The following is a 13,350-nucleotide window of genomic DNA, read 5'->3' as shown; positions in this document are numbered from 1 at the left end:
AAAAAAACATGGTCAAATAGTATTAGTGACGGTGGAACAGGGCGCGGTACATAAACCGTCCCTAATACCTCTTGGGACGGTTTTTTGTCCTCTTGGGACGTTTTTTGGCCGTCCCAAGAAGCCTTCTGTTTTGTAGTGTTAGTTGAACGTGTAAAACAAGAGAGCTTCTGTTACTAGCATGTCACCAAGAGGGGCATAGGTTTCAATAATTGCTAAGTAAGGGATTGGTAGTAGGACCAATGTGATCCGGCTCATCGATCAAACTAGCATGATACCAAGAGGGGCTCCTTGGATTTGCTAATCCTGGAAAAACCTTGAATTATACTAGATCACAAATATTTAATCCTACTATCCAAATTGGAAACATCATTTATTCATAATTTGCATATGGGACCAGTTATCGGTCGCGAAAGCTACATTAGAGGTGGTACCTCATTCCCAGAAATTGATGCCAGCTTCGGCCAGAATGAACAGCTTAACAAGACCCAAAGCATACTAACAAAATGAAACTGCGTTTTGAAGGACACAGTGCGAAATGCAACAGGGGGGACCACATTCCCAGTAGTGACTCACCGGCTGCTTGGAATGATGTCACGAGTGTGGCCGGGTTGGTGAGATGTGTCTCTTATACATCGTGATTTCTGTGTTCATAGTTGTTTTTCTTGTGGATTACATTACTGACAGTTGATGGCAAACAGAAGACAGTTGATGGCAAACAGAAGATTGAATTATCAGGCTAGTTCCCTTTTGTTATTGGGTGTCACTAATTCAGCAAGGGACATCCTCTTGCCCTCCCCTATATATATCCCTATCTCTAACTCTCTCTAACCACAACATTTCTTCATCTTGAGCTAAAGAATACATACTGATATCTTGAGCCGAAGAATAATATTTATCTGAAAATGGGTATTATGATCAAAGACTTGATTGAATCAACTGATCTCATTTCTCTTTCTTCCAAACATGCACTCTCTGCAAAAGCTGACGATTTCACTCTGTTAGCTGAAGAAGAAGTAGAACAAGTGACTCTACCAGTCATTGATTTCTCGCTCCTCACTACCGGTTCCACTGACCAAAGGTCTAAAATTATCGAAGGCCTTCGAACTGCATGTCTGCATTGGGGATTCTTCATGGTAATAGTTTATTTATGATTATCAGACATTGTATTACTATAATTTTTTTTTTTGTGCGTGTGCATGAGTTACATGTGTTGAAGTGACTATCTAATGACGTTGTTCGTGTAACAATTACAGGTGACTAACCATGGAGTTCCAGAGGGTTTGAAAGAGGAATTGATCAAATCTTGTATGAATTTCTTCGACTTAAGTCCGGAAGAAAAGTCTGTTTATGATGTCGAGAACGCTGTAGACCCGTGCATTTTGGACCCAATTCTATGTGGAACCAACTTTAACCCTGCTTCTGAGAGTGTCTCCTTTTGGAGGGATTATCTTAGAGTCTTAGTGCATCCAGTGTTTCATTCCCCTCCTAAACCAGAGGGTTTGAGGTAAACCTCTAACTCGTCGAATGCATATCCATAATCAAAACTCATTTCTTGACAAGGTCTGTAAATGCACCTGGCTAACATTGATTTTGTGTACTTATGCAGTGAGGTGCTAAGTGAGTACAGCAAAAGATCAAGAGATATAACCAAAGAATTGCTTAAGGCGATAATGGAGGGTCTAGAACTAGAGGAAGATGACATTGAAAAGTCACTAGAACTGAAATCTGGTGTTCAAAAGTTTTCTGCAAATTTGTATCCTCCTTGCCCACAGCCAAAGCTTGCTATTGGTTTACCCCCACATGCGGATCACGGTCTTCTAACCTTGCTCATGCAGAATGACGTCGGTGGACTACAAATCAAGAACAAAGGGAAATGGGTTGCTGTGAATGCAATTCCCAACTCTATCATGGTTAACATCGGTGATCATATGGAGGTATACACGAAAAAGTTGTCTATAAACTTTTTCTTGCTCTAAGCATGATATTTCGTTCGCTTTTGATACTGATAAATGAGTATAAACTTTTTATTCTCTTCTGTTTTCTGGTTGTGTAGGTACTGAGCAACGGGAAGTACAAAACCGTGGTTCATCGAGCTGTAGTGAACAATAAGGAGACAAGGATTTCCTTGGTTATGACCAATGGACCACCAACAAAGACTGCTATATCTTAAGTAATATTGTCAACAAGGCAACCGCAACATACCTCTTGGAAAACTATCACCACTTGTGGATGATGGATTCTTGCAATTACTTGTATGGTTTTCCAAGTCGATTATGTAAAGCATGGATAGTATGTATAATTAATATAATGTGTGGTTTGCGAAGTCAATTATGATTAGCATGGCCTGCATAACTATTGTGTGGTTTGCTTGGTTTGATTGTGTGCTTTGTCAATCGACCAAAAAATAAATGCGTGCTCTGTAACGTGTGACTGTTTTTATGTGAACTATCTAGTAGTATTAAGTATGACTGTACGAGTACTATGAATATGTTCTCATAACCAGGTTTTTCTTTTCCTCTATCTGATTTCTTTTATTCCTCCGTTGATTTCATGTTTCGTGGAAAATTACCCACCATTTGTCCACACTTGATTCCTCCCTTGCCTGAGAAAAAAGCTCGATTAATTACTTGGTTTTGCACTGAAATGTTAAAGCCACTGAAGTACCATGGTACCAACTCTTTCCGACAACACCTATTTAGGAAATGGGTTAGTTTCTCGGTCGTGAAAGCCTATCATCAGTGAGGTTCCGCTTTCACGTACGGTCAAGCGTTCATGAGATGGATAGAGGGAAACGGCCAACCGTGAAAAGGTCATGGTTAACCAAACAGCCACGTTTTTATTTTTTGGTTAACAAATGTCCACGGGGTTTTTTGGTTTACCAAAATGCTATGGTTTCTAGAAATTGTACAAGTATTATATGGTTCCAGTGACTGTGACAAGAGAACTGTTACTGAATGATTTGGCAACACAAGTACCAGTTTCAAATTTGACACACTGAAAGTAGCTACCACAGTTCGGCAGGCGACGAGCGTGCCACATAGGACCAACATTGATCCAATCTTCTTAGATTTTCCTTACGGAAAATGGAACATTTGTCCAAAAATTTTTAAAACATGATTCAAATGGACGAGTAAAAATTAGTATGGGTGAAATGGACAAAAAAATATAGCAAGGATGAAATTGGATTCATCGCGGCTTAAACTTAAAAAATAGCAAGGATGAAACTGGATGCATCCTGATATAAATTACAAATAAGAAAAAATATATGAAAACGGGTAGGATGAAACTGGTTACATCCTGACTATTTTTATATTTTTGTCCATTTGAACAGTATCTTTTTAATTTTTGTCCATTTGAACTGTATCAAAATGTACAAGTCTTTTTCACCCAGGAATTCTTGATTTTTGTCTTTTTAACCAATTTTGTGTTTTCCTTACTAATTTTGCACTAATTTTTGTTATAATAAACTATCTAGATTGGGTATATTAATTGGATTTCCCTCCCGCACTAATATTTATTCGGGCCACGCTTGAGATAATCCAAACTTTATGTGGATGGAGATGTTTGCAAATATTAGCAGTAGTTCTATCACTGCGAAGTTTTAATGACACATGCTTTCAATTTTTATTTTATTTTTTTTCGAAAAAGAGGATGATCCTCAGTCATAGATTAAATTTTCTGCTATCTCATTGTATTGAGGAAGAAAGTTGACTACAATTTCATTCTAGAATTGAAATTCTAGTTTGTTTAGAAGGGTTCTGAGATCTCCCCTGTCCAGTATTTAGTTATACCAAATTTATCACAATAAGAAGAAATATGAGCTGCTTCTGCTATTACGAATCTGTTTTTCAATATAAAACCTTTCACTTTAAAGTTTATGCAATTGTTAGGGTTTGAGCCAAAGTCACCACTAATCTTGAATTTTTGTTCTCTAGCTTTTGCATATATTCCAGCCAGCAACTTGAGGATGGGTTCGGAGTCACTTTGGAAAATAATATTCTGACCACTCCACTGAGAAGCCCATTGGAATGCAGCTTCCGCTCCCTTCTCTTTTATCTCTTCTCTAGTTCTACAATCAGCGTTCAATCTCCAAGCTTCTGAAGAGGTACATGTAAAGTTATTAAGTGTCTGACCCACATTAGAAGTAGAAATAGGGTTCAACTTCATCATGCTTTCAGTGAAAATGCAAGACGTCCATAAATATCCGCCACAGAGATTTTATCACTACCTTTTTGTTTTGTAGCAGAATTTGTTTGTGTGTTTATGAGTTTTTGAAATGCATGTTCGAATGGAATGTGGGGCTCATTAAGTCTGGGTTTGGTAATGCTTTTAGTTTTCCAAAAGCACTTTCAAAATATATGTATGTCAATAATTTTTGAAGTTAGTGTTTGGTAAAAAAAAATTAAAAGCGTTTTTTATCCAAAGCACTTTCCAAATCCCTCAACTTTTAAAAGCTGGGGAGAAGGAGCTTTTAAAAGCTACAAAAGCATAAGCTTTGGTCCCATCTAAACTTAATACGTCCATACCTTATTTTTAAATTTCAAAGGTTACCCTTAAATTTGTATACAATCAATTTTGTATTTTTTATAATTTATTTCTTATATATTGTTATATTTATTTTTAAACTGTTTTATATACCATTTCATTTAATTTGTCAATAATAAAAATGAAGAAAAATATTAAATAAACATTTTTTTAATTTGGTTTTTTGTTTGAAAATTAATTTGGTTTTTTGTTTGAAAATTATAATTATATAAAATTTATATATATATATATATAAAATTCTACGCCCCGTAGATATTCTTGTTCTAAATTGGGAAAATGGTCAGGATGTTTGTATGAATGTCACGGGGGTCTCACCCTTCACAGGGGAAGGCATTCGTGCTTTTGTTCCGGGCCAAGCTATTTCGAATGCTGTGTCGCGTAAGCGTACCAAATACTTGGACAAATGTGTCTCACACGGGTATGGTTTGAGAGTTCTAGCTTTCTCAACTCTGGGGGAGCTTAGCGAGGATATTGTTTGTTTTTTTAGGAGATTGAATAATTGTTTGGTTAGTAATGATGCTAGTAGTGGTGTAGGTAGGTTTATTTTTTACAGATTAGGAGTTGCTATTCAAAAAGGTGTTGGTGCTCAGCTTGTTGCTAGGCTACCCACCAAAATTTTGTATGATCCTTTAATGGATTTAATATAATTTAATTTAATTATATATGTATATATAAATATATATATATATATATATATATTAAAAAGTGGGTTAAGTAAACTATTTTTTTTAACAATCATAATAATAGTGACAATTAATAAATTTGATATTATATATATTTATATTTAATAGTTAAAAACTAATTATTTTTAAACCAAATAAGATTGAAAGTTCTAGCTTTCTCTACTCTAGGAGAGTTGGGTGAGGATACTTTGTGTTTTTTCAAGCGCCTGAAGAATTGTTTAGTTAGTAACGACGCTAGTAGTGGTTTTGGTAGCTTTATTTTTCATAGATTAGGCGTTGCTATTCAAAAAGGTGTTGGAGCCCAGCTTGTTGCTAGGTTACCAACCAAAAGCTTTGTATAATGATTAATTCAATATATGATATAAATATATTGTTATTAACTAAAAAAAATAAAAAAATAAATAAGATTGAATAAAACTATTTTTCGTGAAATGTCTGTTTTTGTCATTTGGTACAACAACAATGGTTGAATCTCATATTTTACCAAACACACTTTAATTTCTTTTTTAATCAGCTTTAACTTTAATTAATTTTTTACCAAACATCTAACTGCTTTTTTCTCACAACACAGCACAACAACGCATAAGAGAAAAGTATTTTTACAAAAGTTGCATCAATACCAAACTAAGCCTAAGTACCTTGTACCTGGAGGGGTCCCCAAACGAACCGCTAACAAAAACACCCAAATTACCGTATACCGAAAAAATAAGAGGATTTGTGAACCATTTTTGGAGAAATGTTCAATGCCATAGGACCAAATAAAAAGAAATATGTGAGGCGATTTTTTATACCAACAAAGCATTGGGTTCCCTCACATTGTGAGGAATCTTTGAGTGGAACCAATTTCAGGGAGCACATTTTCCATTTTTGATGGAACACCGATGAATTCTTTCTTATATAAAGGGAAATCCTTGGATCCGATATGGCGTCACAACATTCACTTTCAGAAACGCTGAAAGAATAGAGCACCATGTCAATTGCCATGTCATACAAAGAGAAATTCTTATGCTGATGTGGCTCCCCAGATGAAATCGCAGGAGTCGCAGAATAATCAGTTGCGTCTTTTGGCTTAAGTTGCTCTTCAACTTCGGTATCTAAAAAGACACATCGTTTGGTAATTTTCTCTAGAAACAAATACGTCTTTTGGTTTAAGTCGCCCTTAACTTCAGTATTCCAAAAGATACGTTATATTCTAATCTTTTACCAAAAGACACGTCGTTTGATTATTTTCTCTATAAAGATTTTGTCCGTAAAAAATGGTTTTGCAAATAACCAGCAGTATACAGTAGTCCTCCTACATCAGTCATGTCTTATATCATTGAGCAGCCGAAAAAATAGTTGTTATATAGAGTTCTCGGAAACAGTTTCTCTGCGATCAACACGGAGAGGTAGACATTGGCAACAAGTAGGTAACGTACGATGATTCTTACTCTCTCCGTCTCTAAAAGATGGGATTGTTTCCTTATTTAGGTATGTCAAAAAATAGGCTTGTTTATATACGCGGAAAGTTAAATGTTATGATTTTACTAGTATATCCATAGAGGGATCATTTCTCTCTCTCCCTTTTCTCTCTTAATATTAAAGGGGACCATTTCTCTCTTCGATCTCTCTTATAACAAATGAGTGGGGACCAAGGATAGATCACGAAAAAACATGAAAAAGTGGCTAGAATGATTGGTTTTCTTAATTTTTATAAAACCAAACAAGTCTATGTTTTAGAGACGCAAGGAGTATAAACCAAATCAATGATCTTAGATTTCCTTTCTTCTCTGTTGTTTCAATACTAATTTGAAAATCTGTAGAGATTTAGGCTGTGTTTGATAGGTGTCAATTCCATGGAATTAGCCTTTTTTACATGGAAATAACGTGTTTTTCGTCGTTTGGTCAAAAATCTGTTTCCATGGAATCGAAATAAAAGCGTGGCCTAAAATATGTTTTATATTCAATTCCGTGGATTTCCATGGAAAGTCTTTCCTTACCTCCCAAAAAAACTGATTCCACGTAAACACTTTCCATGGAATTGTTTCCTTTCTATGTTATCAAACACAACCTTAGTGAAAACGGAACTAACCATGCAGAGTACAAAACATATTAACTCTTGCTATAATTGAGTGATTTTATCATCAAGAAAGGAAGTCAAGAAAATCGCATCTCTTTTTTTTTTTTTTTGAAGCAAATCACATCTCTTAATTGGTGTGTTTTTATTTTCTTATTCTAAAAATCAATTTTGATTGTATAATGCAGTGAACTGTGATTTTGTTACACTTGCATATATGTAAACAAAGTCATCTCGGGTTTTGCAGGGTCCTGCAAATAAAACCATCAGTTGTGCAAAATTCCGTGGCAACATTACAGATTATCCAGGCTATTGTGGATGTTTGTATCTTAATTTTCCGATCTTCAATGTTGGGTACTTTAATAACAATCTTATTTATTAGCCGATGAAATTTGCACTAATTTTGTATTGGAATTCTATTATTGGGGCTGCAGGGATGAGATTTTGGGGGTTTAAATTTCTAAGTGGAACCCATATGTTATAGGGGTAGACCAGATTCATGTAAAAGTTCAAAAATACTCTGAATCATTTTTACTTATTACCCTTTTATCATTCCATTATCTAATTAATCTAATAAAAAAGAAAAAAAACTGAAAAATCATTAAAAGAAAAAAAAACTGAAAACATTAAAACCCAAGAACAAAATTGTTCCCTTCTTCTTCATTTTGCCTCTACTTCTTCCCACACTCCCCTCTTTCTGTTTTCCTTCTTCTTCTTCCATTCTTCGTTTGAAACAAACGATTAATCGTCGATTCAAAAAAAAAAAATCGTCGTCGATTAAATTCATTGTATAAAATCATGAAACCTAAGGAAAAGCTAGGTCAATCTTCGTGGAATCCACCTCCTCCTGAAGCAGACAAAACAAACTTCATCAATTGAAGATGAAACTGAAGATCAAGAAGAACTGAATAAAGAAGATGCACCAGCCGCCGAGACTACTGATATGAGAGCAATACGGTATGAATTGAAAACCCAGTATTTATTTAAGCTTTTTATTGATTATTCAGTTGGTTTCGAAAATTTTTGGTCTGAAAGAACGGTTTCTGAAAATGCTTACGGCTGGGAGTCCTTGTGTTCCTAGTCGTAAGAAGGTTTCATAGTTGGGATGTATTGTTTTCCCAACCGTGTATATGTCCTGCGGTTGGGATATCTAAGAACTCCCAGCCGTTATTAAGTTTTACGGTTGGGATGTATAAGAACTCCCAGTCGTAAAATAGTCGATGCGTACGAGATTGAGAAATCCTATCCGCAACAAGTTGTATACGGATAGGTTATTCCTAGCCATATATTCTCCTGTGTTCGATTTTTTTTTCAGCACTAGTGTTTACGTCTCGGTCTTTCTACCGTAATTTTGTTTCCTAAACGTAATCGTTAGCTTCCTAGCCGATTTTATATTACGGCTTGGTTTTTCCTAGCCGTATGTGTTACGATGCTGAATATCCGTAATAGGAGTAACCAACCCGCAAATTATGTTTGTTAGACATTATTTGTTTTACGTCTAGATCGACTACTAAATTTCCCATCCGTAATTATTTTTGGGTCTGGTACTATCCATTTTTCTTAACCGTTTTCAGTGTCACGACTTGATTCTGTCAAAATTTCCCAGTCGTTTTTACTTATCAACTTTTAACAGATCAAAAAAAAAAGGTCACAAGAAGTAATACCTCATAGTGACCAACTCCGCAACCTCGTCATGCAAAACCATTGAGTGCAAACGCAAGGAATGCAAGTGGAGTTGTGAATGGTGGACAAAGTGAAGGTGGAGGAGATGGAGTTGGAGCTGGAACTGCTTTAGGTAGTCAAGTTGTAGTTGGTGGAGGAAGTGAAGTTGGAGTTGGTGGAGGAAGTGAGGTTGGAGTTGTTGTTGCTGGAGGAACTGAAGTTGGAGTTGGTGAAGGAACAAAAGTTGGAGTTGGTGGAGGAAGTGAAGTTGGAGTTTCTGGAGGAAATGAATGTGTACTTGATGTTACTGGATGAACTGAAGTTGGAACTTCTAGTGGTGCTGCTATTAATAAAGGTAAATCTTCGGTTGAGGAGGATAAGAAGGAGGGACAGAAGATGTATCCACCAAAAGAAAGTGCAAGACAAATCATCGATGCTATGGTGTTTTTACCTCCCAATAGGAATGGGAGACCTTGGGGTGAGACAAGAAATAGATCTGTATTGTTTGGTTACCAGTCATCATGGGCTGCTCGGTTATGTGCTGCAAAGGTAATAAAATCAAACTTAATATATTATATTTTCATTTTATTAAGGATATTTTTGTAGGATCAGAATCTCGCTGCAATAATGTCTCAGTGAAATTATCAACAACACAACACAACACAACAGCGTCGCAGAACAATTTCAAAAATGACATAATAAACGACGTCAGCTAAAATCATGAGAAAAATGTGATGGTCCTGCGAAAATTAGAGAGTTTGCGAGAATAACATTTGTAAGGATGCGAGAATGTCGCAAGACATCTCCGAAAATATAGGACAGATTAGCTGTCATCCACTATGTAATTCCCTATAAATAGCCGCTCAGTTGTAAAGGAAAATGAGAGATATTTTTCTGAGTGAGAAGCAAGTAAATAGGAGAGAGAAAATCTATAACAATGGTTATTTTTGATTCCTTTATCTTTTCTTGTAAAATTGTTCAAAGATTGATCAATAAAATTAGGATTGTTAATCTAAAATGAGTTGAATGTTAATGAAATCTTATGAAGAGTGTAGTGTAGGATTTCCTGCAACTACATAATGGCGCTAGAAACAGGGAGGCTGAAGATCGAAAGTTCAAGATTGTTGTTGAGATTGTTCAAATCAAGAAAATGATTAAACAAATCAGTGAACCAGTTAAAAGAAAAATGATTAGAGTCAATGAAGATGATAAAAGATTGGAGTGTAATATGATAACAAAAACCATGGTTAATGAATTCCATGAAAACATCAAAGGAAGAATACATAAACGAAATTTTGAAGGAAGGAAGGTTATGGCGGTAGAAAAGACATCACCCTTGAAAGATTGGGAAAAGCAAAAAATCACATTCATGGCGGCAGAAATACCGAAAGAAAATTTGAACGACACATCTCCATTGGTTATTACAGTGCCTATTACGCGAAAAGAGAAGGGGCAACAAAAAAATCCACGGAAGAATGGATATTGAACAGAACTTTAGTCGATACAAGAAGTTCAGTGGATATAATATTTTATCATGCGTTCAGGGGAATGGGATTTAAAGATGAAAAAATGTCCAGTTCAACATATCTTGTTCGTGGCTTTGGAAAATCCACAACAAAACCTAAAGGAGAAATAGTGGTACGAATTCCACTATGAGAGATCGAAACACACGTGACACTATGCGTGGTGGATATGGAATCTCCATATAATATGTTGCTAGGAAGACCATGGATACATGCGATAAAAGCTGTAGTATCAACGTTGCATCAATGTATTAAATTTCCCACACCAAATGGAATAAGTGAAATCAGAGGAGATGTTGACAATGTGAAATTATGTCACCAAATCGAAGTAAATCATTATGAAGGACGAGAAAAAAAGAAACAATTTCACAGAAAGTTGGCAAAGGAGGCAAAGAAAGAAGAAGAATTTAGAGTATACACGATAAGGGCAAAAGAAGGCAGGGGAATACCCAGCGAAATTTCGGAAGAAGGAGAAGGACCCGTGAAAATAATAAAAGAACCAACACCAATGGGAGAACCTAAGTCCAGTTACACTGCCGCAGAACCAACAAAAGAAGTAAACGTTGGGACTATAGAAGAACCTCTAATATTGAGAATTGGAACCAAGATGGATGTAGAAGAAGAAGAAAGAATTTTTAACCTTTTGCGAGAATATAAAGACGTTTTCGCAGGGAGCATGGATGAGATACAGGGAATAGATCCATCAATTACATGTCACAAGTTGGAGATTAACAAGAATGTGAGACTATTTAAACAAAGAATAAGAAAAATCCCAACAGCTTACCATTCCCAAATGCGGCAGTATAACATTAAACTGAATCCTGAGAAGTGTACTATTGGAGTTGCATCAGAAAACTTTTTAGGCTACATTGTATCAAAGGAAGGAATACAGGTTGATCCAGAAAAAGTGCAAGCAGTTCGTGACATGCCAACACAAGCAACAATAAAAGATGTACAAAAGTTGAATGGACTTTTAGCTTCGATGGGGAGATTCATTTCGCGATCATCAGAAAAATGCAAATATTTTTTCGATATACTCAAGAAGGGTGCGAAATTCAAATGGACTGATGAATGCGAAAAAGATTTTCAAGGGATCAAAGAACATCTTATGAATACAACTATTTTACAAAAAGCAGAATCAGGAGAAGAATTATTAATCTATCTTGCGACGACGTCGCATGCATTAAGTTTCGTGTTATTGCGAATAGACGCAGGAGTCGAGAAAACCATCTATTACATTAGCAAAACTTTTAATACTGCCGAGAAGGATTACTCAAAGATTGAGAACCTAATCTTAGCATTAGTTTATGCATCATTTAAGCTCCGCATATATTTTCAAGCGCACAAGATAAAGGTATTAACAAAAGTACCAATTGAATCAGTGATGAAGAATTCTAAAAGATCATGAAGGGTGGAGAGATGGAATGAACAAGTAGGCCACTTTGATATTAAATATGAAATTTTGTCTTCACCAAAATCACAAGTTGTTTCAGATTTCTTGGCAGAATTTCCTTTAGAAGAAGATGAAGCGGTAGAAGAAATGATAGATATAGAAGAAGAACACGGAGATCCAAAATACTTATTAACAGAACCAAATAGATGGGAGATATTGGTATATGGATCATCAAATGGAGAAGGCAATGGAGTTGGAATTGTTTTAATTTCTCCAGAAGGAGTGAAGATGGCTTTTTCATTCAGATTGGAATTCGCATCCACTAATAACGAAACGGAATATGAAGTTGTGATACATGCCTTAAAGTTCGCAATAGAAATGAAACTAGAAAATACCAGGATGACAAGTGATTCGCATCTAGTTATTGGCCAAATAAAGGGAGAGTACACTACAAATGAACCATCCTTGAAGAAATACAAGAAGCTCGTTGAAGAATTGTCAGCGAAAATCCCAAAAATAAAATGGAGGCACATTTCAAGGAAGGATAACAGACTCTCAGACGCTTTTGCTTTCATCTCAAGCATGATGACAGATCCAACTGCCAGATGCATAAAAATACAAACACTTTTGTCACCATCAATCAATAAAGCAGAAGAAGAAGTGAACGTGATGATAATAGACGGCGAAGAAGAAGAACAAACGAACAATATCGCAGACTGGAGAACATAACTTCATGCATATTTGGCGAAAGGAGAAACACCAAGAAATAGATTGGAAGCACACAAGTTAAAAAGCCGCGTAACGATTTATGAATTAAGAGATGGGCTGCTATACTGAAAATACTTTAATGGACCATCACTCAGATGTTTGACACGAGAGGAAGGAGAAGAAGTGCTAAAAATGTTACATAGTGGGGATGCTAGCAACCATAGCGGGGGAAGATCTTTGGCACATAGAGCAAAAATGCAAGGCTATTACTGGCCATACATGTACGAAGATGCAAGACAAATATCAAGACGTTGCAAAGATTGTCAACGGCATGGAAATAAAATACATGCACCTGGAGCACCATTGTCATCTTCAACTAGTGTGTGGCCTTTTGGAAAGTGGGTCTTAGATATTGTGGGGCCATTTTTACCAGGTTCTGGATAAAGAAGATACTTAATAGTCGCAACAGATTATTTCACAAAATGGACAGAAGTGAAGGCAGTACAACATATTCGCGACAAAGATATCTTTACATTCATATTCGAAAATATCATTTGCAGATACGGAATTCTTGCGAAGTTGGTATCTGATAATGGGAAACAGTTTGAAGGACAGAACATATAAATGTTACTTAATGCATTTAAGATAAAATGTGGAAAGTCTACTCCTTTGTATCCACAAGCTAATGGGAAGGTAGAGGCAACAAACAAAACAATTGCAGATATATTAAAAAAGAAATTAGAAGGACATCATAGAGCTTGGTGCGAACAAGTACATAAT

At 35.9% G+C, this 13,350-nt stretch overlaps 1 protein-coding gene across 1 annotated transcript; it reads left to right on the top strand.

Annotated features, from left to right (window-relative positions):
• Positions 1-845: 845 nt before the first annotated feature.
• On the top strand, positions 846-2,479 carry LOC113311666 (protein DMR6-LIKE OXYGENASE 2-like). The gene is made up of 4 exons (XM_026560474.1): positions 846-1,133; positions 1,254-1,504; positions 1,607-1,934; positions 2,054-2,479. The coding sequence occupies exons 1-4, from the start codon at positions 903-905 to the stop codon at positions 2,168-2,170; spliced, it is 927 nt and encodes a 308-aa protein (XP_026416259.1). The 5' UTR covers positions 846-902; the 3' UTR covers positions 2,171-2,479.
• Positions 2,480-13,350: the final 10,871 nt, after the last annotated feature.

Source organism: Papaver somniferum, chromosome 1, assembly GCF_003573695.1.
Source record: "Papaver somniferum cultivar HN1 chromosome 1, ASM357369v1, whole genome shotgun sequence".
Classification (NCBI taxonomy): Eukaryota; Viridiplantae; Streptophyta; class Magnoliopsida; order Ranunculales; family Papaveraceae; genus Papaver; species Papaver somniferum.
Note: the sequence above shows the minus strand (reverse complement) of the source record. Positions and strands in the feature narration are given on the sequence as shown.

Coding starts and splice junctions, on each gene's coding strand:
- LOC113311666 (XM_026560474.1), top strand. CDS start 903: ATGGGTATTATGATCAAAGACTTGATTGAATCAACTGATCTCATTTCT. Junction 1,134..1,253: donor TGCATTGGGGATTCTTCATG/GTAATAGTTTAT, acceptor TAACAATTACAG/GTGACTAACCATGGAGTTCC. Junction 1,935..2,053: donor ACATCGGTGATCATATGGAG/GTATACACGAAA, acceptor CTGGTTGTGTAG/GTACTGAGCAACGGGAAGTA.